Source organism: Eurosta solidaginis, chromosome 1 (assembly GCF_040869045.1).
Source record: "Eurosta solidaginis isolate ZX-2024a chromosome 1, ASM4086904v1, whole genome shotgun sequence".
Lineage (NCBI taxonomy): Eukaryota > Metazoa > Arthropoda > Insecta > Diptera > Tephritidae > Eurosta > Eurosta solidaginis.
In genome coordinates this window covers 245,653,958-245,679,641 of record NC_090319.1, presented here as the reverse complement: position 1 = coordinate 245,679,641, position 25,684 = coordinate 245,653,958, and the positions used below count along the sequence as shown (strand labels likewise).

The 25,684-nt window shown below is 36.5% G+C and overlaps 1 protein-coding gene across 1 annotated transcript; it reads left to right on the top strand.

Moving 5' to 3' along the window:
* Nucleotides 1-854: 854 nt before the first annotated feature.
* Ama (Amalgam) lies at nucleotides 855-2,932 on the top strand. Its single transcript, XM_067769201.1, has one exon. It carries the CDS (start codon nucleotides 1,032-1,034, stop codon nucleotides 2,019-2,021), a length of 990 nt encoding a protein of 329 aa, XP_067625302.1. The 5' UTR covers nucleotides 855-1,031; the 3' UTR covers nucleotides 2,022-2,932.
* The last annotated feature ends 22,752 nt before the right edge of the window (nucleotides 2,933-25,684 follow it).

The following is a 25,684-nucleotide window of genomic DNA, read 5'->3' as shown; positions in this document are numbered from 1 at the left end:
TCAGATAATTAAATAAAAGCGTTGGGCGCATGAAATTTCTAAAAATGTGAGGCGTGGCATAACCTGATTAAGGTTCAGTTGATCTTGCTTATTACTATCTATAGGAATTTGACGTGTCCAACGCTTTTATTTAATTGTCTGATCAACGCCCTAGATTGATGAGGAGTGTGATGACTAGTACCTAGAACTTACCTAATTATTTTATAGCTTTTAGTATTATTATTACTTCATGTAAGTATTGTTTTCAATAAAACCGTTTAACTTACAATTTTTTTTAATTATTTTTTCATGATAGGCTCTAATGTTCAGTCATAAAAATCCATTGATAATAAAACACGCAAGACTCGGCTGAGGAGTCGCAATCTCTGTTGTGCGATTGTGTAGGCATACAAATGTGTGCATACTTGCGCATCTATGTATGTACATATGTATATGTACATTCGTATGCTATTTTGAGAAACTAAAGTCAATTCCAAAACCAAACGAAGCCCGCGCAGGCTAAATGTAAACATTCATACATCCTCAACAATGACCGAGGTGTAGTTCACATGCTCATACCTCCAAAACCTGGAGATGTGCATCCATTTGCTCATCTGTACATACACATACCTATGTATTCGTATATACATATGTACATACTTAGCTGCGAATATTTGTATATATACCCACCTTATTTATACATATGTACACGCATATAATACGGCGATACCATGCTGAGTCTCAGGAAAAAGAAAAAAGACCTTTATGAATGATTAATGGCAATGTTGAAAAAGGAGGGAAAGAACAAAGTAAAGGCAGAAAAAGTGATTTGATAATATGCTTTGGGGTCCACAGTCTTGTTTGTTGCGCGCAGCGGTTAGTGATCAGTCAAGAATCGGAAGCGTTGGGCAACGTTTCGTTGCACTTATCTGAGTTCAAGTGTATCGTTAATGAGCCGCAACAAATAACGGTCAAAATATAGTAAAGCTTGTTAATAAAAGAATATTAAAAGAAAAAAAATATTGTTTTTAAAAAGTGTTTCAATTAAAAACATGCACAAATTTGCATTTGTTTCATTTCTTTTTATTATGGTATTGGCTACTCTGCCGAATTTTCTGCACGCTAGTCAGCCTGTAATTAGTCATATCACAAAAGACGTTGTTGCAAGTGTCGGCGAGGATGTAGAATTCAACTGCACTGTAGAGAATGTTGGTCGTATGTCCGTTAGCTGGGCCAAGCGTTCCGTTGCGCTCTCTATGCGTAACATACTCAGTTTGAGTGATCCGCGATATACGATCACCGAGACACGAGATGAGAAAGCTGGTAGTGCTACATACTCCTTGAAGATAACAAAAATTGAGGCAAGTGACATGGGTCCATATGAATGCCAAGTTATAATGTCCGCTACCGATAAAATCACAAAGAAACTTAATTTGTCAATCAAGCACCCGCCTATCATATCAGCAGAACTTACACCGCAGTCGAAACTGGTTACTGAGGGACACAATTTGGAAGTCAGTTGTCAAGCAACTGGTTTTCCTCAACCCACAACATGGTGGAAACGTGAAGATAACGCCATCATGCCTGCTGGCGGGCAAACTCTTCCAGGGCCCATATTAAGGATCAAGGAGGTACATCGACTTGATCGTGGTGCTTACTATTGCGTTGCTGATAATGGGGTAGGTCCACCGGATGAACGTATGGTGTTAATAGAAGTAGAATTTCGACCGCAAATATCAGTAATGCGTCCCAAGGTTGCACAAGTTCTTTCGCATGTCGCCGAATTGGAGTGCAATGTACAAGGGTATCCTGCCCCTGCAGTTTTCTGGCATCGCAATGGTTCTAAACTTCAGTCGAATTCGCAATACGAAATTTCGAATACAGCATCATCACATGAGACCACTACATCTGTACTACGTATAGCAAGTGTTTCGGAAGCAGATTTTGGTGATTATTATTGTAATGCCACTAACAAATTGGGACACGCCGATGCGCGCCTACATTTATTTCAGCCAGTGATCCCAGTGCCTTCTTCACATTGAACGAATTTTTAGTCTTAATTTCGTAAATTTTTCCGGCCGGGAGTGTTAATTTACTTTATTAAGTATTGTGCAGATTTGACTGGTGAATTTTTTTACGCGAAACACAAAAAGTTGTTTTTATTTCCTTTTTGATAATGCTGCCTTTGTTAATGCTTTTATTCAATTAAATTTGATACACACGAATATATTTATGTACGAGTATGTGTACAGTAACGCAATTCTTTTTAATTATCTTTTAAAGGGAACTTTATGCTTTTGATTTCAAATTAATTCGTAAGAACATCGGTGGCATTTTTGAGGAAACCCAACTCGATCTCTGACAAAATTTTAAAGTGGATTGAGTTGAGTTGCAAAAATTTTATAATTTGGTTTGCTAATCAATCCCAATTAGATACCAGTCAGCCAATTATATTACATATAGCTGTGTTTTTTTTTACATCTATAGACGTTTACGCTTAAACTTTATATGGACTGCTATGCGTTAAACTTTAAATACACCTCTGAAATTGCTGCGCATAAAATTTTTACTACTAAATTTCAATACGCATTATACTCAGATGTAACTTAAATATGTGTCTGTCTTTCACCCTCTATACTAATTCTATGTATTCTATGCGTGTCCACTATTCATCGCAACTGATTCAGCTATATGTTATACATTATGGCCACCAGAGGTTTGTGTCTCAGATTTCGGTACACCCTGTGCTGTAGCTAGTTATTTACACTGCCGCTAGATGGGTCTCCTAAGCATTATCTAAGTGAGGATAAGCGTTTTTTTACGCGCAAACGTAAACGTATACCTACGCGTGTAAAAAGAAACACGGCTCATGTTACTGCTAATTATAGGTAATTAAGGAGATCACAATGAGTATCTAATAGACACATTGAGGAAAATCTGTGGTGGGATCATCCACAACTAGAGATAAATAAACACGACATTCTTAAAAAAAAAAGAACTCGTCATTCATAAAAACATGGTCACTTGAAATGGTTTTAATCCAAGTGTAAATACGTTGATATCGATAGCGAAATCCGCACAGCAGGCATTTTTTGTATCGTTGTATTGTTTAGAAATAAAAATAAATAAATACAAGGCGCGATAACCTCCGAGGAGATTTTCAATTTGCATCGAGCTCCTTTAATTTTTCCTACAAATTGGCTGGACGGGGCCTACTTATTTTACGCCGACTTCGAACGGAATCCACAAGGCAGATTAGTATTCACTGAAATACACTCCGAGTGTTTGCAAATCACTGCCGAGGGCGACCGTTTAGAAAACCTTTCTTCTTATTGGTGTATTGTTTACTAAAAACAATTACTATCTTTTTAGTAACTCGACTACATCAATTTTAATATTTTATTTGGGATTAAAGGAATGCCACAGATATGTATGGGGGCGATTTGCTTATATGTATGTAAGTATATATCTATTTTTGTACCATATTTTGTTTTGCTACATAATAAGGGGGCCGAAAATATCGGCGGTGAAGTACGAGACAAGTGTTTAGTGTTCTTATTAGATCTTCAACTAAAACGTTTAACATTAGTAGTTTCGATAGTTTACAAACCGATTATTTCCCCAATATGAAGCATAAGTATTCACTCCTAATTTTATTGCGATTCCTTCAAAACACGATTTATTACACTTACTAAACTAGCTTTTTTAAGAGATAATTATCAATAGGCGTTTTCTGCGAACAACACTTTTGTTGAAACGTTGCAAACATGTTTTAAGTGATAGAAATTTTGTTTTTTGAACGGCGAGTTGTAGCAACTGCCAAAAACATGATTATCCTTAAATTTTGAGGAAAATGACTTTAAATTATTTTTAACAATTCATAATATTAAGAGGAAGAAAATTATTTATCATCAACACCTTAAGATGTCAAGGAACTGTCAGACAGCCGACTAAGGGTACGCTTACACAGCCACCGATAAACCGAAAAATTTCAACCAGCTGATGAAATGGGCCGGGCTTTTGCTAAAATTACAACCTTTTATCGGCAGTGGAAAACGAGAACGGCCGACAACAGTTCGGTGATCGGTTGAAATGTATACGTGCTTATCTAAATACATGTGTTTATTTTTATCGGACGATTACGACCGGCATCGGGCGATCAAAATCGGTGGCTGTGTAAGCGTACCCTAACACGTTGAGCCAATGTAGCGAAAAAATATACGCTCAGAATTTGACGGAAAATTCCAACCTTTTAGTGGATCAAAATTACGCAACGGTGCGTTCAGAAAATAATTATTTAACGATTTATCAACACTTGTGTTTGCGGAAAACGCCAAATGAGTTTTTTTTTAAATATTTAAAAATGCCGATATCATCGGTAAGGACCTTGACATCTCTATAATGCATAACTCTCAATCAGGAGTAGGAAACTTAAATTGTCCAGTTACTGTATTATTTTAATGAAATTCTTCACATATGTACTAACTACGGAAAGTCCGATTTGGCTCATATTTGGAACAAATATTACAGAAGTGACATCAAAATATTTTGGGGTTGGAGGAGGGACGAGCATACGTGGCGCAGAGTCGAGCAAAGTCTTTGGAAGGATTATGTATTTAGGACTTAGATTGTAACAAATTGCCAAAAGGAGTCCTTGTAAAAATGAGTCACTAAATGAACTAAATAGAATGGGAAATAATAGGCAATTAAATAAAGACTAACAACTTGAAAATGAAATAATTAAAAAAAATTTTAAGCTAAACCGTTTTATTGAAAACTATACTTACATGAAGTAATAATTATACTAAAAGCTAGAAAATAATTAGGTAGGTCCTAGGTACTAGTTATCACACTCCTCATCAATCTAGGGCGCTGATCAGAAAATTAAATAAAAGCGTTGGACGCGTAAAATTTTTATTGATAGTCATAAGTAAGACCAACTGTAGACTGGGTTGGTCCCCATACAAAAAAAAAGAGTTGCTAATGTCCGCCCCTAAATTTGAAGATTATGTTGGGAGGGTTTCGGAAATTTTTTTTTTTGATCATTCGAAATACAGCCGAAAAGGTTTTTTCGTTGCAACTTGGTTATTTTGGCCTTGAGAAGCTTACATTTCCGTTTAATGTCCTTTTAAGCTATGAAGTCGTTTTCACATGATTAGGTCAGCTAACAAAACCAACTTTTTTGTGGAGATTGAGGCTTAAGCAAACAAAGTACTATCTCCGTTTTTCGAACATAGCTTCCAAAAAATAGATATCGGCTTACGAAGTTCGAAATTCTATATTTCGGAATTTTTTTTTGTTTTGTTAACGCGTTCAGCAAATTGAAAAAGTAAAATTGTGGGCGTGGTCCGCTCTTTTCCCTTATTTGAAAGGCTGAATCCTTTTTTTGAGAAATTTGGTATAACTGCTGTTATACCAGGTGAAAAGTCAGACTCTGACTTCCAACTGTAAGTATTGTTTTCAATAAAACCGTTTAACTTAAACATTTTTTTATTATTTTATTTGTTGATTATATTGATTTCCAATGCCACTTCACTCAAAACATATTTATACTTATAATTTTGTTCACAATATTTTATTTTTTTAACGAGACATCGAGAACACGGCTTCTCGCAAGATTCTCGAATATCGAAATACTCGTAATACTCGCTTCTCGACTTTCAATTCAGTCGCTGCATTGGCAGTATTCTGTACATTTCGTGGTTTTTTGCTTGTGGTTTTATGGACATTTTCGCTTGTGTTCCAGAAGAAACCGTAAGCTCTCTATAAAACAGCCAATATAATGTAAGGCGCGATAACCTCCGAAGAGATTTTAGGCCAAGCTTCTCTTCCAATTTGCGTCGTGCTCCTTTTGATTTTTCCTACAAATTAGCGGGACGGAACTACTTGTTTTATGCCGACTCCGAACGGCATCTGCAAGGCAGATGAGTTTTCGCTGAGAGCTATTCATGGCAGAAATACACTCGGAGTGTTTGCCAAACACTGTCGAGGGGCGACCCCGCTCAGAAAAATTTTCTTCTAATTGAAAAACCTTGTTTCTAAAATTTTGATGTTGTGGATCTTCGGTGTGGTAGGCAGAGCACGCCACCATCACACCACGGCGGCCGCTAAAACAGCCAATGAATCTATTAAGTTGAATGTCGAGCTCACGAGCCTTGTTAGACAGCCACAACCGTCTAAACTTTTAAGCGCCAATTAAGTAAGTAATTTCATCAATATATTAACAGAATAATCAAATTCAGAGTAAGAATCGTGGGGTGCTTGATATATTAAATAGTACCTACAATTATTATATTTGCAACTATTATGAAAATGTAGTAAAAGGAGCACCACGCTTTTTACTCTGAATTTGATTATTCTGTCAATAACTTGTATTTTGTTATTCATAGGTAATTAAATTTTGAGTAAATGATCGTTTCTAGGTATGCTAGGGCTATTATCGAATCGATTATACAAAGTGGTTGAGCTATACACGCTGAATAGTCGAAATTTTTGCGTTCGCTATCGTGCAATATAAGGATATTAATGCCCGGTATTTCAGTACTACAGTAAAAGTTGACTGGAGTTTAACCTTGCCACTTTGTTCGATACCATAAAATTTTGCTACTCATCTCAGCATAAACGGCCGAAGTTGCAGGGTTGCACTCTAGTCAACTTAAACTATAGTTTAAACTCGCACTGAAAAATCGGACATAATAAAAATGTTATGACCGATAACTGTGGTGAGTATTTGTACAATTTTCTTTCAAATTTTTATTACTTCAACTATGTACATAGGCATATTTGCATACGTAAAAGGACATTCGTGTTCGCCTACTTACATTATGTATGTATGTCATATCTTTGATTACACAGACGTTTTTTACTTAACATGTCTGCTATCATAATACTGGGCGAGAGAATTCTCCGTAAACTATTTCTTTTCAACGTGTCTTCGGCATTAAATGGCTGTCAAGTTGAATCGAAACGCCATCAGTCATCCATCAGTGGTTGTAGAATTCGCCTGGGAGCGCTACTTTCGTGTATATATACCATGCAAACCGGCATTTAGTACGGGCGTAGCATGCTTACAAATTTACATCCCACGCTGTACGAATGGCGCTGCAACAATAGCAGGATTCTCGATTTTGAAAATATACTTTTCTCTCGTTTGCTATCATGCATTTAAATACCTTTTACAGAAATGCAGGCTGCTGCTTTTTAGAACCCAAAGTATGTGTACGTGCTTCATTCAATACACACACTATTACCCAAATCCACCCATTTGATTTAAGAATGATGATGGTGAGTGAATCGCGCACATCTGCTAACAGTTGCATTGGGGAGGTTTTGCTAACATACATGAAAATGGACTGTAAAACCTGTATCATCCCTTGGAAAGCAATCCAGTTCTGAGAAATATGATGGGAGCAAGCTTCTCTAGTTTTATGTATGTATGTTAGTATCCAAGCCCGCCAAAAAATTTACACGATATTTAAGGCTTATTTCATTTGACGAGAATTATCCTACCACATGTCCAAGTCAACACAGTACCCTCGTACCAAATTTAAAAAAAAATGTATTGTTATTTCGGAGTCCGATACGCGAAATCTTCTTTACGCTCTTGATTATTTTTACAGCCAGCAAGACCGCTTTTAGGCGAGAAAGTGTAGCAACGCTGTAGATTTCGCACTTCCCCTATCCACTACAAAATTAGAAGCTTTTTCGAGGTGCTAGTAATCTTCCTTCTTGAAAAGCGGGCGGTGTCACTCGAGCTTTGTTTGCAAATCAAATATTTATTGACCGTCCATTTCAACCTGACCTAACCCAAACGAGTTTGTGAACCTACACATCAAACATGTCCGTCATATACAAAAGCAAATATAAGGGGTCACTCCCCTAGTCCACAACATAACTTTGGACGTTCTTGTAGTGAGCTCTCTTACAAATGCCGAGTAATAAACTGGAATATCGGACGTTATATTCACAAAGAGAACTTAAAGAGTGTATAAAGTTCATCATGGTATTCTCATGTATGCATACTACCGTTTTTGGTTTTGTAATAACCCCCGGGTTTACATGTATGTATATAGCACTTTCAGGTCAAATGAAACTTTTTTCAAGTCAAATGAAATTTTTTTCATTTCAAATGAAACTTTTCTCATTTCAAATGAAACTTTTTTAATTTCAAATGAAAATTTGTTCGTTTCAAATGAAACTTTTTTCATTTCAAATGAAACTTTTTTCATTTCCAGTGAAACTTTTTTCATTTCAAATGAAACTTTTTTCATTTCAAATGAAACTTTTTTCATTTTAAATGAAACTTTTTTCAAGTCAAATGAAACCATACTACTAAGGTAATTGTCAATATATTTATATCGTACTTTATAACGCTAAGTATTTATCAAATTTTTCTTTAAGCAACTATTTCTAATTAGCCACATTGAAGGCAAAATTTTTGCTTAAATTTTCTTTGTGAATTTAAGCTGCAGTTAAGGTCGGCTTAGTTTAGCCTTGCCTTTTGATCGTTTCAATTTTTAATAGATAAAGTAGTAGGGTTATACGCTAGGCAACATATACTACAGCTTAACCACCCACTTAAAATAAGCACCTATATTTTTTACTTGTATCTACTCTTATATATAAAGCACATTCTTCTTCTACATATACTTTGTTAATAACGTAGGAATAAAGCAACGTAGAGAACAAATAGAAGGAACCAAAGAGCATGATGTGAGCGTATTTTCTATTCACTGTCTGACACCAAATAACACATCGGTTGAATCCTCTGTATTATGCTTTTCTCTTTGACCAACGTCTTACCAAACAACATAGAATGATAGCAAGGTATTGAGAGAAACATTACTTTTACCAACTATATAGTAGAGCATGTGGACTGTGGAGAGATTTTTTTAACTATGGTGAAAAAATAACGGTAAAAAGTGATCTTTTCTACTCTATGGCGTAGTTACATTGCGCTTCACTCGTTTGGGCCTTTGAAAACATATATATTTGTTTTTATTCCATTATTTTTCATATATATATATTTTCGTATATAGTATTTAAATGTAATACTTAGAATATATATATTAGAATGGGTCGATTTATCAACCTATATCGCGCCATCGATTTTTCGATAGGATTTGCGGTCAGGAAAAAAAGTTTCACTACGCATACCCTTTCTTTTTTTTTTACTTTTTTTGACTTTGATTTTTAAGGGTTTTTTCATGACCTACTAAAAAATTTTTCTGAGATTAAATTTCCTTTAAACTATACTGATCTATTTCGTTGTAGTGCGAATAAAACAAAGTTTATTCCACCTTACGGCCCAAGGTTTCGCCAAATTTCCTTGGCATCTTCAGGGGCGTAATATTTTTAGATGTGGCGGTTCACAAAATTACAAATAAAACATAAATAAAATTTACAAAAATTACACCATTAATTACATAGAAAATCGGTACCTTCAATTTGTGGTACACTTTGTCACATTAAACACTATGAACACTATAAAATTTTCATTTGATTGTATAATTTTCATGTATACCAACGTTTTTAGCGGACGTTTTTGGGTCGGACAGGTTATACATATAAGAGTAGCTACAAGTAAAAAATATAGGTGCTTATTTTCAGTGGGTGGTTAAACTGTAGTATATAAGTTGCCTAGCGTATAACCCTGCTATTTTATCTATTAAAAAATTGAAACGATCAAAATGCAAGGCTAAACTAAGCCGACCTTAACTGCAGCTTAAATTCACAAAGAAAATTAAAGCAAAAATTTTGCCTTCAATGTGGCTAATTAGAAATAGTTGTCTTAAAGAAAAATTTGATAAATAGCGTTATAAAGTACGATATAAATATATCTTACCAATTACCTTAGTAGTATGGTTTCATTTGACTTGAAAAAAGTTTCATTTGAAATGAAAAAATTTTCATTAAAAATGAAAAAAGGTTCATTTGAAATGAAAAAAGTTTCATTTGAAATGAAAAAAGTTTCATTTGACCTAAAAATGCTATATATAAGAGTATATACAAGTAAAAAATATAGGTGCTTATTGGTTGAGCTGTAGTATATAAGTTGCCTAGCGTATAACCCTGCTATTTTATCTATTAGAAAATTGAAACGATCAAAAGGCAAGGCTAAACTAAGCCGACCTTAACTGCAGCTTAAATTCACAGAGAAAATTTAAGCAAAAATTTTGCCTTCAAAGTGGCTAATTAAAAATAGTTGTCTTAAAGAAAAATTTGATAAATACTTAGCGTTATAAAGTACGATATAAATATATTGACAATTACCTTAGTAGTATGGTTTCATTTGACTTGAAAAAAGTTTCATTTGAAATGAAAAAAGTTTCATTTAAAATGAAAAAAGTTTCATTAAAAATTAAAAAAGGTTCATTTGAAATGAAAAAAGTTTCATTTGACTTGAAAAAAGTTTCATTTGACCTGAAAATGCTATATCATCGGCCTAAACACCCGCGCTGTTAGCTCTGCTTACTCCAGACTGGAAAAAGAAGCGGTAAAGATGGGTTTGATGGTGAATGAGGACAAAAAAAAGTACCTGCTGTCATCGAGCAAAGAGTCAGCGCATATGCGCCTTGGCAACCACGCTACTGTTGGCAGCCATAATTTCGAAATAGTAAAAGACTTCGTTTATTTGCGAACCAGCATCAACACTAGCAACCACGTCAGCACTGAAATCCAGCGAAGAATCAATCTTGCCAATAAATGCTACTTTGGACTATGTAGGCAATTGAAAAGTAAAGTCCTCTCCGGGGAACGAAAATCATACTCTACAAGTCACTTATCGTACCCGTCCTGCTATATGGGGCAGAACCATGGACCATGACAACAGCAGATGAAGCGGCTTTGGAAGTGTTCGAGAGAAAAGTTCTTCCAAAGATTTATGGACCTCTACGCGTTAGCGAGTACCGAAGAAGATTTAATGATGAGCTGTACGAGCTATACAAAATAGTCCAGCGAATTAAAACGCAGCGGCTGCGCTGGCTATGCCATGTTATGCGAATGAAAGATGATGCTCCGGCCGAGAAAGTGTTTCTATCGGAACCCGCCTATGGAAGCAAAGGTAGAGGGCGGCCCCCACTCCGTTGGAAGGACCAGGTTGAAAACAATTTAAACTCCCTTGGTGCGACCAATTGGCGCCGGTTGGCGGAGCGAAGGAGCGACTGGCGCGCCTTGTTGGACGGCCATAACCGTTTAGGCGGTTAAGCGCCAATTATGTAAGTAAGTACTAAAGGTTTCATTTGACTTGAAAAAAGTTTCATTTGAAATGAAAAAAGTTTCATTTAAAATGAAAAAAGTTTCATTTGAAATGAAAAAAGTTTTATTTGAAATGAAAAAAGTTTCATTTGAAATGAAAAAAAATTTCATTTGACTTGAAAAAAGTTTTATTTGACCTGCAAATGCTATATACAACAAACGCTTATCATCACTCCTGAATAGCGGAGACCTCATTAGTCATAGTGTATAACCTAAAGGTGAATCGGTTGCGATTAATTAGTGGGCTGACCCAATTTTCGATCATAGAAGTGGAGAATAGTGTAGAGATAACATAGAAAGACGCATGTCAGTTACAACTAAGTATAATGCATACTAAAATTTAGCAGTACTACTTTTCTGCGCATCCATTCCATAAGTGTAGATAAAGTAGCGCACTTAGCAGGACATATAATGTTTAAGGGCATACGAATATATGTAAATGTATAAAAAACACAGCTATTATTTCGCAACAATTCATCAATTCATGAAAAAAGTGAAGTCCTTTCTTTTGGGCCTTTCGCATACCGAAATCGAAGTTTTGCTGCGAACCAATTCATAAACATTTTTTAATTAACTAATTTTGTCTTATATTCATTGCTTTCTTTTGTATTACCTTTATATTTACAAAAGCTCTATTAAATGCGTTAGTTACATAAATAGATTTATTTATACCTATTTGCAACATATAATTAATTTTTAACTTTAATATTTAACAGTCCACCCCACTGTATATTCAATAAAGATGACATTTGACATGTCAAGTATAACATATAAAATGTCTTACCTTTTCTTATATCTAGATGTACTTATCTATAAGTTGTAAGATTTTATGTTTAAACTTTGTGTTGCATAGTTTGTAATATTGCGAAACTTGTACATAAATAGATATAAGTAAAATGCTCAATAAAAATGGATGAATGAATGAATGACAGTTTAACTTGCGAAACTTGAACCAATACTGCTTGTGCTACCCCCGATTGAAAAATAAATAATCACCCTTATTTTCATTGGCGTCGTCGACATCGTCGTCGTATTTCAGTCGACGTCACATCGTATCGACGTCGTCGTCACTTCGACACCAAATCGGTATTGGCTAAGCTTGGTGAGACGACGACGACAATTTATCGATAAAACGAAAGGAAAATATACCATCTCTGTCAATTCTGGATCAGCTGTTCGTAGAGTTGTGCTTTTTCGTTCATTTCAGAGATTCGAATCTTTAGTTCTTTTTCTGATGAACGAACAAGTTGTTCTTTTTGTTCATCTGTCCTTTTTTTTTTCAAGCAAATTTGATCACTGCTGCTCGCACCCGCAAAAAAAGCCAACAAGTGTAGATGGGGGTGTGTATGCAGCAATGCTTTGTGTAGGTATATTTAAATGAGTAATGAATAAATAAGTTAATATATATGTATAAAAAAAAGTTACAAATTTCGGAAGATCCAGGAAATTGAAAGAGTACAGACACAAATTCTAAATATGAACTTTTCAAGTTTAATAAATGTAATAATTAGTTTCTTACAAAGCATGTTTTTCATAAATAGTCCATACATATATTGTTGTAGCAGTGCCACACACAAAGATGACCACTTTTTAGTGTAAGTGACTTTTTAGTGTAAGTGGCATCATCGACATTCGTGCTCAGAATTTCTGCCTATATATGTGTGAATTTACAATGTTTGCGAACGAGAAGAGAGAAAGAATAACATTAGATAAAACGAACTAAAAGAACCAATGAACTAAAAGAACAAAAAGAACCGAAATCGAAGATCTAGTTCACTTGTTCAGTTGAGAGACCCGGTCAATTGAACAAGTTCAGAACGAAACGACCCAACTCTAGCTGCTCGATTTTTTTTTACTATTTCTGTATCTTTTTTCGCGAGCTGAGATTTGTTTAAATATTTCTTTTCAAGATTTTACAAAAATGTTTTATTATGAGCTCTAGTGACGAAAATAATAAAGAGGAGCTTAGACTCAATAGAAAAAAAAAAAAAATCAGAAATAAATTCGATTTTTTCCCAGCTACAAGAACCGCGAATTATTGCGCACTCGTTATTTTCATTTTGAATATCTAGGAAAACAATGCATATTACATATATGTATATTTAATTAATTAAAAAAGAAATGTTTTACTTACAAATTTTCCTTCTGTCGTCGGTAAAAACCGCGTCGACACAAATGGCGTCGTGTGAGGGCGACGACGACAGCAAATTTGATTAGCCAATACCAAACATGTGTCGATAGTCGTCAATAGTTATCGAAAACCGAATTTAACATGTCGTCGTGAGACGTCGTCGTTCAGTGACGACGACGACAATGACAATAAGGGTGAATAAAAAAGATTTTTAAAACATGTTTAACATAACATTCAAAATATATATTGTAACGAATTTAGTGAAATTCCGCTTATTTCGAACCTTCTGCTAACGTTCGTATCGCTAAATTGTTGAATAAATTACTCCAATATTCAATAATGTAAGATGGTCTTTATTCGGTTACTATGAAAGTACTTCACAAAGCACTTATACTTAGCAACCAATAGCGTGCTTAAATCAAACTGAATACGGACTACTCAGCTTCTGCTGCTTTTATACTCTCTGCCCAGATGTCTAGACGTTTCTTCTTCTAGAATCCTCTACCTGGTCTCACCACCCATACGCGCGTGTATTTGTAGTGTGTAACCATGTGCGTGTGCATATGTGAGCGAAGTAGTACCTGGTGATGACATGCGTTTGTGAGTATATTTCTGCTGCTTGTATGTATGTGTGTACATGACGATTAATTTGTTTACGTACATACAAGTGTGGCAGCTTGATTTATTGTTGTTGTGGCTTTATTTACTTAGTATCAGATTAGTGATGTGGGTATCACTTAAGGCTTGGTTCCCTCGGAAGCGGAGCCGCTATATAGCTGTACAATATGTTGTCAAAAATATTGCAGTGTAAAAGTAATTATGTGGAAACTAAGAAGACGGTGAAGTTCACGGTAACGTAATATAGCGTCAGGGCATAAAATATTACGGCCGTCATGACGGTAGAAACTAGTTCATCACCGTTTTTTGCCACCGCTCATAGTGGAATCACCAGGTGAAGTAAATAAAAAGAGATAGAAGATATACGCTATCTGAAACGGCAGGGATGTATTTTCAACGGTCAGAAGAGGGTAAAATTTTTACCCGCTTTGGAAAAGTAGGAGTAGAAAAACAAATGCCTTGCTACGAAAGCCACTACAGACTATTTTTTTTAGCATATCAGTGCAACCTAATGCCAATACAAAAGGGATACACAGGAGCAGTGCGAACTTATATTACTTTAGGCATCGAATAAAATTAAAAACTTAAACTGCGATGAGTAGTAAAATTCAATAACGCGTCTAAAGTAAACTGACCTAAATTTCAACTGCAGTTGAAGCTTTTATCGAAAAACCGGACATAAGTGTGAGAGGTGTTATCCATTATATAGTTGAACTGTAGGAACTTTGCGCACTTAAATGGTTTTCGGGTTTGATGAAAAGTTTTACAGTCACACTTGGAAGTGATCGTAATACTTTTAAATGTGCTTCGATCTCTAAAAATCCATTGTTCTTTCCATCTGCTCTGTTGATTTGACATTGAGAGTCGGAAGTAAAACATATGACCTTCTAATATATCATACAAACTTGATCAGAAGATCTCCCATAAGCTCTTGACAGTTAATTCATGATGTATTACTAATGTTCCCAAGTTATTATTTACTAAAATATGGCAGGCGATATAATAGGAGTCGGCCTAGAACCAGAAGTTGCTAATCCGATCGAGCAGCATTCATATGTTCTAAATTACAATCCATAACTGTAGCATTCCTCTTATCTTAGTGGTCTAATTTTTAGGCCAAAACAACAATCGTGAGTAACAATTTTTTGTAACTGTTTTTAGAAATCCATTGTTTTAGCGAAGTGTTTACATAAATAAGGTGTAATACGACAGTTTTGGTGTTCTTGCATATTTCTCGAAAGTCTTGAGTAGCGCTGCACAGGCGAAAATCCTTGTTGGATATGACGCTAATTCAAATAGTTTGTTTTAACAAAGACCTGTTACAATTTTTTTTTGGAACAAATTAAACATACTTATATAATGCAAACATCAATAATATGAACTTAATAGTTAAGCACGACCTTACTTATGGAAGCCCACACCAAACATACCCAAATATAAATCTCTGTAATTAAATCCGGCCTATCGCATGAATCGCTGTAAAAAATTATAGAGTCAATGGCGCATAATCATAATCAAAATAAAATAGATTTTAAATTTAGTTGCAGCTTTTTGACACAATTTTCTATGAGTTATCTGTCAAAAAAGCCGAAACTAAATTTAAAACCTATTTTATTTTGACTATGATTATGCGCTAATATGTTTAACTGCGGACAAAGCCTTTAAGTGTTGAAAAATACATGAAGATATTTCGTTAGCACTTCGCTGGCCAACTCCTTCATGCTACATATAGCAAAACGCTTTATTCGTTTCACAATCGTATATGGTAAGATTGTAAGTATTCAATTGCCTGGTTATAGTACCAAAAGGAGGTTTTCAGGTAAGGAGTTGGCAAAACTTGCTGCAAATCAAATGTGTAAGAGTTTACATTTTTGTGCTTTCCAGCCAGATCTTTGTCAAAATTCTTAGATTTGTACGCTCTATCTGCATCTTTGTGATGCATTGCTTGTTTTTCAGTCAGTATTTTATATTCTAACGTATTTTTATTGATGTGGTCCATTTGGGATTTAAAGTAATCGCATTTACACCAATTATCTAGTTTGGGTTGTTTGAATTTTAAGTTCATTATGTGGAATATTTCTGAATATTTTGATAAGCTAACAGGAGTTTCAACATCTTTGCAGTACAGACTGTACATTTTTGTTATTGACAAATCGGAGTCCTGGGTTCACGCCTCTGGAAAAGCAACATCAACATTTTAGAAAGAAGTTTTTTAATAGAAGAAAATTGTTCTAAGCGGGGTTGCCCCTCGGCAGTGTTTGGCAAGCACTCGGAGTGTATTTCTGCCATGAAAATCTCTCAGTGAAAACTCATCTGCCTTGCCGTTCGGAGTCGACATAAAACGCAATTAGCACCACAATATGTTTCTTTCGGTACAAAGAAACCTGTTTAATGCAATGTGGATGTTGGATAAATTTTAACCTACCTCTTTCTTCCATTGTTTATTAACTTTAACTTATGTAAATATGTATTGCAATAAAAACACTATTCAACGATTTCTTGAAGCTAGCAGTTGGAATAAAAAAGTAAGTCAAGTTAATTTATTTGAGACAAATAAGTCGTTTTGGAAAAATAACATATATCTTATTAGGTTAACAAATAACAGGAAATATAGCATATAACAAGGACACAAGTTAAGTAATGATACGCATTTGTAGGAAAATATATTGAATAAAACATTACAAGTATACTTATGTACGTTTTCGAATAAAAACTTATTATGGAATAAAAGCACAAGTTAGATATGCTATTTAAATAACAATTAGCCGCTTCGCTTGCTGAATTCCAACAGGACACATGAACACAAGTGAAGCGAGAATCAGCTGATATTAGAGAACTGAGATGTGTTGTTATTCCCTATGCAAACTGCAATAAATTTGACTTGAGCTGTTTACATTTTCTTAATATCTCGTTAACTAATGGAGTGGTGATCTTCACAAAATTTTGACACAATATGAAATCAAATTAGGAGAATTCCACCATGATAATAACTCAATTTGGCCAAAAATGGATTTGTGCTGCTAAGCCTTGTGACCACAGATTTGTTGAGAGTTTTCTTGCCGTTCTTTGGCCATCGCATTTCTCGGATGGCGGTGATGTCGGAACTCGGCTAGTAAAAAATATAGGATCAGATGCGGATTATAGGAAAAATCCATAAAATCGCAGTAGTCGCGTCAGTTTTTATAGTCCGTTTATATGCTTTTTTTTAGTGGGGAGTATCCTACCTTTACAAATAAAGGAACCAATAAAAGAATGAGGTGAGCATAGTTTTCATTTTCTCAACTCCAATGCCGCCTGGCCTAAAATGAATTGTATGATTGTATATGCAGTTCGACCAAAAAGTAGTGGGGAATGGGGGGCTATGGTTGATTTATAATCAAATGTAGTTAACACTACTTGCACGCTTTACCAAACTTTTTCATAATCGAAAGTTGTATCTTTTCGAGAAAGAGTTTAACGACATCACATCATATAGGTATTATGTATGTAGGTATGTGTCTATTAGGGATACCCACCTATGTATGTATTTGAAATAGAGCGGTATTTAATGAAATGCGCATGTGCAGTGACCATTCCAGTCAGCTTTTGGCATTACTCATTACTGTAAAAAGGATGCTGGGGTAGCGTTCATTGTTTAAAAGTTACTATGCTTATATATGCAGCTGTTATAAGCAGCAAGGAGGTAAGAATTTCGGTTGCTTATAAATCAAGTGGATTGTGGAAGACGACTTCGTGGGAAGTGCATATTCGAATACCTACATGTATATCTATACATATATACCTCGTTTATCCATACATATTTCTTATCTGACAAATTCTCTCTCGCTCATTTAATTGCGAGTAGATACTGCAATGGCACTTCCAATTTTGAGCCACAGTGAAGATGCAGTCAAATTCTCTATTCCATATAGACACAATTTTTAAACGCTAAAGGTGCTATTACTAGATAACACGGATAAAAACATATCGCAATCCATATATGTATGTACAATGTATGTACATACTTATTCGAATACTATGTAACTTTGGTGTGTGTGCACTTGCATTATGTCGCGCGAATGTTTGTGAGCGTCTCGTCCATATTAAATTCAGTTAAGATTTATTTCAAAGTCTGGAAAGATGCTACTTCCTACCAGCAAACATATGTATATCTTATCTGTCATAATTTTGGACGGTTTAGCGACATACGTGTTTTCAGGATATTGAAGTACGAGTATCAGAATCGTGTAGCTATTCGTCGTGCCTACTAAAGTTTTTGATTAATACATGTATGTGCGTGGACTATATGGCTTACCGGCTAGGTATTTGTTTGTAAACAATAAAATTAAATATAAATACCAAAGTGAAAAGTATGTAACAGGAAACACATACATACGTGCGGATTTGCACGTGAAAATTTTTATTTCAAAAATGGTAGACACGTAGCGTGCTCGGCGGTAACGAGACATTAAGACGGTAACGGGCATTAAATGGGCGCACATACATATGTATTTGTAAGAATACCAAAAGTGCATAAGAAGTTATGTATTGCTAAACGGCTTTAAGTGTTATGAGGATCTGACAAAAGACGTTTATGAAAAAAATTTTTGGAAGCATTAAAATATTGGTCACGTCAAATTAGCTAAAAATTAAGGGTAAATTTACATAATTTCCCATCAAGCTGAAAGTGAATAAACAACATAATTAAAAAGATTTTAAAACTGCCGTAATTTCGGAAAATGGAAAAAAATTACTCGAAAAAATGGGGGTTTTTCGCGATTTTTTCAAAACGGTAAGGGTAAGGTTTCTCGTTTAGACAACCATTCTAGGTCATAAAATTTATATATATTTTTTTATATACTAAAGCAACCGTTTCTGAGATATACATAAGTATGTACATATATACATGTATATCGAATGAGTTTCATTTTCCATAGCCGAAACCGTTATTTGAATACGTAAAAGAACGAAACCCAAACTGTTTCAAGCGCCGGAACCAGTTCCAAACGATTTTGCAAAACTGCCAGATACTGGCAACACAAAACTCTTTAATTCTAATTTTTTAAATAATGAGAATTACTATTTTATTGATTTAGGCCCGGTTTTTCAGTACAAGTTCAACTCAGTTTGTCAGTTAAACTAGCAATTTTTCAGTCTACTTTAACTGAAGTTTAAGCTGAGCTTAAGCGGCCGATCTGGCCGGGTTAAACTCTAGTTAGTTAGTTCGTTCGAAATGGCGTCGAATATACCCAACAACATTTGGGCTAGAGTATCATTCGAGCTCATTTTGATAACTAGCATACTTCTAAAATCCCAAGAGTTGTTTTGAAACAGTGGCTAAACTCGAGAATCATTGCGTACTCATCAAAAGAGGGAATTGTTTATAAAGCAAAAAATGCTATTAAGTTAAAACAATTTAATTAACAACTTGTGGTCCTTTAACTGGACTCAAATGTAAGATTTCATACTATAGTATTTTCACGAAAACAAAATGAAATATATATAATTTAAAAAATAAATAAATGTGACACGCTAACCTCCGAAGATATTTTAGGCCGAGCTTCTCTTCCAATTTGCGTCGTGCTCCTTTTAATTCTTCCTGAAAATTTGCGGGACGGGCCTACTTGTTTTTTGCCGACTCCGAACGGCATCTGCAAGACAGATGAGTTTTCACTGAGAGCTTTTCATGTCAGAAATACAAACGGAGTGCTTGCCAAACACTTCCAAGGGGCAACATTGCTTAGAAAAACTGTATACTAATTGAAAAACGTTGTTTCTTAAATATTGATGTTGCTTTTCCCGGGGCGTGAACCCAGGACCTTCGGTGTGGTAGGCGGAGCACGCTACCATCCCACCACGGCGGCCGCCTATATAATTTATTTTTGATTACTTACGCTTCATTACTGCTATCAACCAGGTGTTTATTTCTCACAAAAACAGCTGTTGGGTTTGGTGGTACCACCTTGGAGATTTTTTTCAACTCTACCTCAACTCGATATGCAATGTAGGATATCTACTGGAGAAATGTGTTGAATGTTCATTTGAGAACTGTACATTTCTCAAGATTTCTCGAAATTAGGATATTAATTGGAATATATTAATGACGTTGGAGATCAACTCGAAAACTTTTAATTTTACAAAACGTCTCAAATGTTGGATAGTGAGTGGAGAATGAAGTTGGATATCAACTCGAGAACTATATGGTTTAAGAATAATTAAATAAAGATGTTGGATATCACTTCCGGAACTATATATATAATTTCGCTGAATAATTTTTTTCCATGTTAGTTGGGTAAACAAAATCCAGCTGTTGCCGTATCTACAAATTTGCTAGATAATAAAAAACCAATGTTGCCGCACAAAAAAGCATACCCCAAAGGCGGGCTTAAACTGTGACTGAAAAACTGCACAGTAGTTTAACTGGAGTTTAAATTTGACTAGAGTTTAAGTAAACTTAGTTTAAGCTTTGCTTAACATTAAGAATTCATGAGCTTAACACCGGCTTATAATAATTGAATATTCAATTATTATGTTTTTTTTTCTTTCTAAGAGAAACTGAAAAGAAAGAAAGAAACAGAACGAAAATCGACACTGATGATGGCACAACGCCGAAGCCGGTTTGTCTCAAAACCAAATTTGACAAGGGATGACGGAAAATCGTTCCAATATACATCAATTATCCACCCTGTCGGAAAATCAACCAAACAAGGTAAGTCAAAGAAACATTTACTGGCATATTGCGATGGTACCATTTCGAAAACTGCCACGAATTCATCGTCAGGCAATTTCGTAATGTTATCAAAGGTTTCACCGAGATTCGAACCGCGAATCACGCGGTGAAACTGCAGTTGCCTTAACTGTAGTTTCACCGTGCTATTCGCGGTTCGAATCTCGGTGAAACCTTTGATAACATTACGAAATTGCCTGACGATGAATTCGTGGCAGTTTTCGAAATGGTACCATCGCAATATGCCAGTAAATGTTTCTTTCCTTGTGTTCAGTTTCTCTTAGGAAAAAAACATAATAATTGAATATTCAATAATTATAAGCTGGTGTTAAGCTCATGAATTAGCTTAACCTACTACAGAAAAACCAGGCCTTAGTAAGCAAGCGACAATAATCAGTGATAACAAGTTGCATTTCCATATCGCTCTTATATCAAAGGTGAGCCACAGTGACGGCTAAAAATCGCATCCACTGGGAATTAATTTTTTGAAATTTTTAGAAGCATTTATTTCCAAAGGTATTGAACCAATTCAATATAAATATGTTTGGAAACGCAATTGAAAGGGTTTTTATCATATCTATCCATATTTAATCAAAGTGATACAAGAAAGCCAGATGCCCAATATAACAATTATTTGATTTTCGAGCTTCAAAAAAAATCCAAGAAATTTCAATAAATAGGTTAGGTTAGGTTGGGGTGGCTGCCCGAGGGCACACTTAGACCAGTAGTACTAGGCCCGTTGTGATACCACGAAAAACACCGTTACCTCTCCTCTTCGAACCATTTTGAGGACCTGATGAAAGCTACCAGGTCCTTGACGTCATGCTCCACAACCTGACTCTTAGTATCAAGAAATGGAGCTCCCAGAAAGCGCTGCCGTGCTCCGCTTAGCGCTGGGCAAATGAGGTGAACCACCGTTTCCTCCTCCTCATCTTCTTTACAACTCCTACAGAAACGACGATAAGGCGCTCCTAGCCTTTCTGCATGCCTACCTATGAGGCAATGACCCGTTAGTGCCCCCACAAGTGTGGAAATTGTATCCCTTCTTAGGTTGTACACGTGACGGGACCTTTTAGGATCCCATTTAGGCCAGGTTTCTTTCGACGTTCGACATCCCGGTGTTTGTAGCCATCTTTCGTCGGCTTGACGGTAGATGTGCTCTTTTAGCATTAGCTTCTAAGCGTTCTTTTCCAGGAAGAACCTGCTTGGTTGTACCCTGTCTAGCGAGTTCATCTGCAATGCAGTTTCCCTCGATATCCCTATGTCCAGGGACCCATGTGAGGTGTACACGTTTCTGTTGAGCCATCTCTTGAAGAGATCGGCGACAGTTTAGTGCTAGTTCAGAATTGAACGAGTGGGAGCCCAGAGATTTTATGGCAGCTTGGCTGTCGCTGAAGATAAAAATTTCTTTGCCGACAATGTATGTCCCTATCCTAGCTGCGGCTTCCATTATGGCTGCAACTTCTGCCTGGAATACACTGCAGTGGTCGGGTAGTCTGAATGAGAGCTGGAGGTCAAGGTCCCTTGAGTATACTCCACCCCCAACTCTCCCGTTGGAGCCGTCCGTGTATATGGAAATGCTGTTGCCCATAGCAAGGCACTTATCCGACTCCGTCCAGTCATCCCTGCTGGGTATGTTTATCTTAAAGTTGATTTCCGCAACTGTTGTGGTCGCACAGCGATCCGTGCTAGGAGGGAGAAAACTGTATTTGTTTAGTATACTTGAGTGTCCTGTGGTCCTGTTGTTCCAGCACGACAACTCCCTTAGACGCAGGGCTGACGTTGCCGCTGCTCGATGACCAGCCAGATCCAGTGGAAAGATGTCAAGAATGACCTGAAGAGCTTCGCTAGGCGTTGTTCTTAGAGCCCCGCTTATGCTTATCAGGCTGGATCTGTGGACTTTACCCAACAAGTTTAGGTTTGACGCCTTGCTCAAGGCTGGCCACCATACGACTACCCCATACAGCAGTATGGGTCTGATAATCGCGGTATAAATCCATCTGCATATGTTGGGGGTGAGTCCCCATTTTTTGCCAATGGCTCTTTTACACGTATATAATGCAATGTACGCTTTCTTTTGTCGCTGGATAACGTTGTCCTTCCAGTTCAGCTTTTTGCCTCAAAATTTGGCTTTATCTGCCAGGCTTAGGCGCACCCCATTTAGTTCTGGTAGGTTCAACGATGGTATTTTGTATCGTTTGGTATATAAGGCAAGGTCTACTTTATCGGAGTTGACGCTGAGTCCACATCGGGAAGCCCACAAGGAAACCTCTCGCAATGCTACATGCATCAAGTCGCACAAAGTTTGAGGGAACTTGCCTCTGTAGATAATCGCTAGGTCATCAGCATATGCCACGACCTTCCCGCTCCCCCAACTAGTATCTCTTAATAGCGAGTTTACCGTTAGGTTCCATAGTAAGGGGGAAAGGACACCACCCTGGGGCGTGCCCCTTGCGACAAATCGTGTTATCTCAACCTTCCCCAGTGAGGAAAGCACTTTCCTTCCCCTGAGCAGTTGATCAGTTAGTCCCACTAGGGATCTATTTACGTCCAGATCAGTTAAAGCAATGTTAACGGCGTCTGGACTTATGTTGTTGAATGCTCCTTCAATGTCTAGGAAGGCCACAAGACAATAATCCTTTTCGAACAAGGATGTTTCTATAGTAGAGACTAGGCTGTGTAGCGCAGTCTCCGTAGATTTACCTTTGGTGTACGCGTGTTGATAGTCCGAAATGAGATTCCTATCAATGCTTGTAGTGAGAAAATCGCTAACTGTTCTCTCTAGGGTCTTGAGTACGAAGGATGAAAGACTGATAGGTCTATAGTCCTTCGGCTCGTAATGAGAGGCTTTGCCTGCCTTAGGAATGAATATGACCGTGGCCCTCCTCCATGCACACGGAATATAGTTCATAGCCAAACAAGCGGTATATATGTGCCGCAGCCAGTTGGCTGATACGTCCAAAGAGTAGATAAGTTGAGCGGGTACAATCCCGTCTGGTCCAGCAGCCTTAAAAGGTTTCAAACTTTTGACTGACCACCTCACTCTCTCCTCAGTGATGAGTATATTCACAGCTTGGTTTGCTGCAGGTACTTCCGGTGCGTTGGTCATATTTCCCGGGAAATGTGTGTCCAGGAGCAGCTCTAGAGTTTCCCCTTCTGTGCTGGTCCAGGTACCATTCGGTCTCCGCAGAAAGCTAATAGCTGTTTGCGTCTTAGAAAGCACGCACCGTAGCCTGGATGTGTCCACGACACTTTCAACTCCAGTGCAGAAGTTTCTCCATGAAGTTCTCTTCGCTTGTCTCAGGACTTTTTTGTAGGTTCTTAGTTTGTCCTTGTATTCTAGCCATTGTGACCCGTTATCAAAGAATTTGGCTTTGTTAAACTGTTCTCTACAGGATTTACGAAGTAGGTCCAGATCATGGGATCACCAGTGAGGTTTACGCTTACCGCGCGGTTTTGGCAATGGACAGGCCTGTTCTAAGACTTTTGAGAAAGCCGATGTGAAGGTTTCTACCAGACCCTCTAGCTCCATCGTTGATGAGGGGCTTTGTGGGGGCAGTTCTGGTAGTTCTCTTGCTAACAGCTCATTATGTAGTTCCCAGTTTGTATTACGTGGGTTACGTCTCGCAATGGGCTGATCGACGAAGAACTCTAACATTACTTCAATATAACGGTGGTCTGAAACGGAATGTTCCTCAAGAACACGCAATTTTTTAACCCACCCATAAACGCTTTCGCTACAAATAGTGAGGTCAATAACCTCTCTACGGTTTTTTGTAATAAACCTACCTACATTGCAAACTACAAGGTTAGTTGTTAAAAGGTACTCAAAAAGTGACTCACCCCGAGTGTTATATAATATGTCAATAAATATAAAAAATCAAAATAATTTTGCCGAATAAATATTTTTTTTAAGTCTTCCGAAATGAGTTTTATAAATTTTTACTTTGTTTGAGTCTTCAAAAATAATTATTTGGGATGCATTAAGAGCTGCGCACAATGAATTTCGTTTTTAAGTCATAAAAATTCCTTGTTTTTTTTCGTTTGATGACACATAACTACTATGAGACTAAGAGTTGGCTTCGTTGGACATTTGTGAGATAGTTTGTGACTTGTAGAACCTAAGCCAAAGCAAGAAATTGAGAAGGACAAGTTAAATTTATTGCATTGTCCGGATCGAACTCGAGCGTCCGTTGGAATGTATGTTGTATTCGTCTTTGGGTATATATATTTCAAATCGGCAACGAAAAAATCGGTAACGCCTACCGAAATAAATTTAAGGTTAACAATGCCCTTCCATCCTTTTGCCCATGCATCCCAAGGCTCATTCTGACATGTATTTTTGCAGTAACTTTAATTGAATAAAGTTATTCTAATGAAATTTGACATACCACCTCTTCCTACCACGATTAAGACTTATACTAAAAATTGGTATAATAGGTATGTAACCACGCCAACTTTATACATATCAAATGTTCATATATGTAAATAGATTTATAATTATTTATTTATATTGCAATTGCTAACTGAACTATTCTTCAAACTTGGCATATAGGTGCCAGCTTACTCAATAAACATGAAAATTTAGAAAAAATGTGTGTGACAGCGTATACTTTTTAAAATGGATTTTCATCTGCCTTCTGCTATGTCTTTACCCATTCTCGAGAAATCACTACCCAAAAAAACTGCGATTCGAAAGCTTTCAAATGCAAAGCAAATTTCTTTCGAATCGTGTTACATAATAAAACCCCCGATGATCTCTCATCTGATACCCATATAATATTAATACCTTTTAGCTTCTTTTGATCCAAAATTTCATCGATAGCCACTGAACCGCTTGAGGTTTTGCGTAAATCGCAAACGCTTATCGAAGCCCTGGTGCTCTTCTCTACTCTGATACCCATGTTGTACTTATACCTTTTGGCTTTTTGTGGTCCAAACTTTAATCGATAACCGCTGAACCTCTTGAGCTATCGCGAAAATCGCGAACCTAT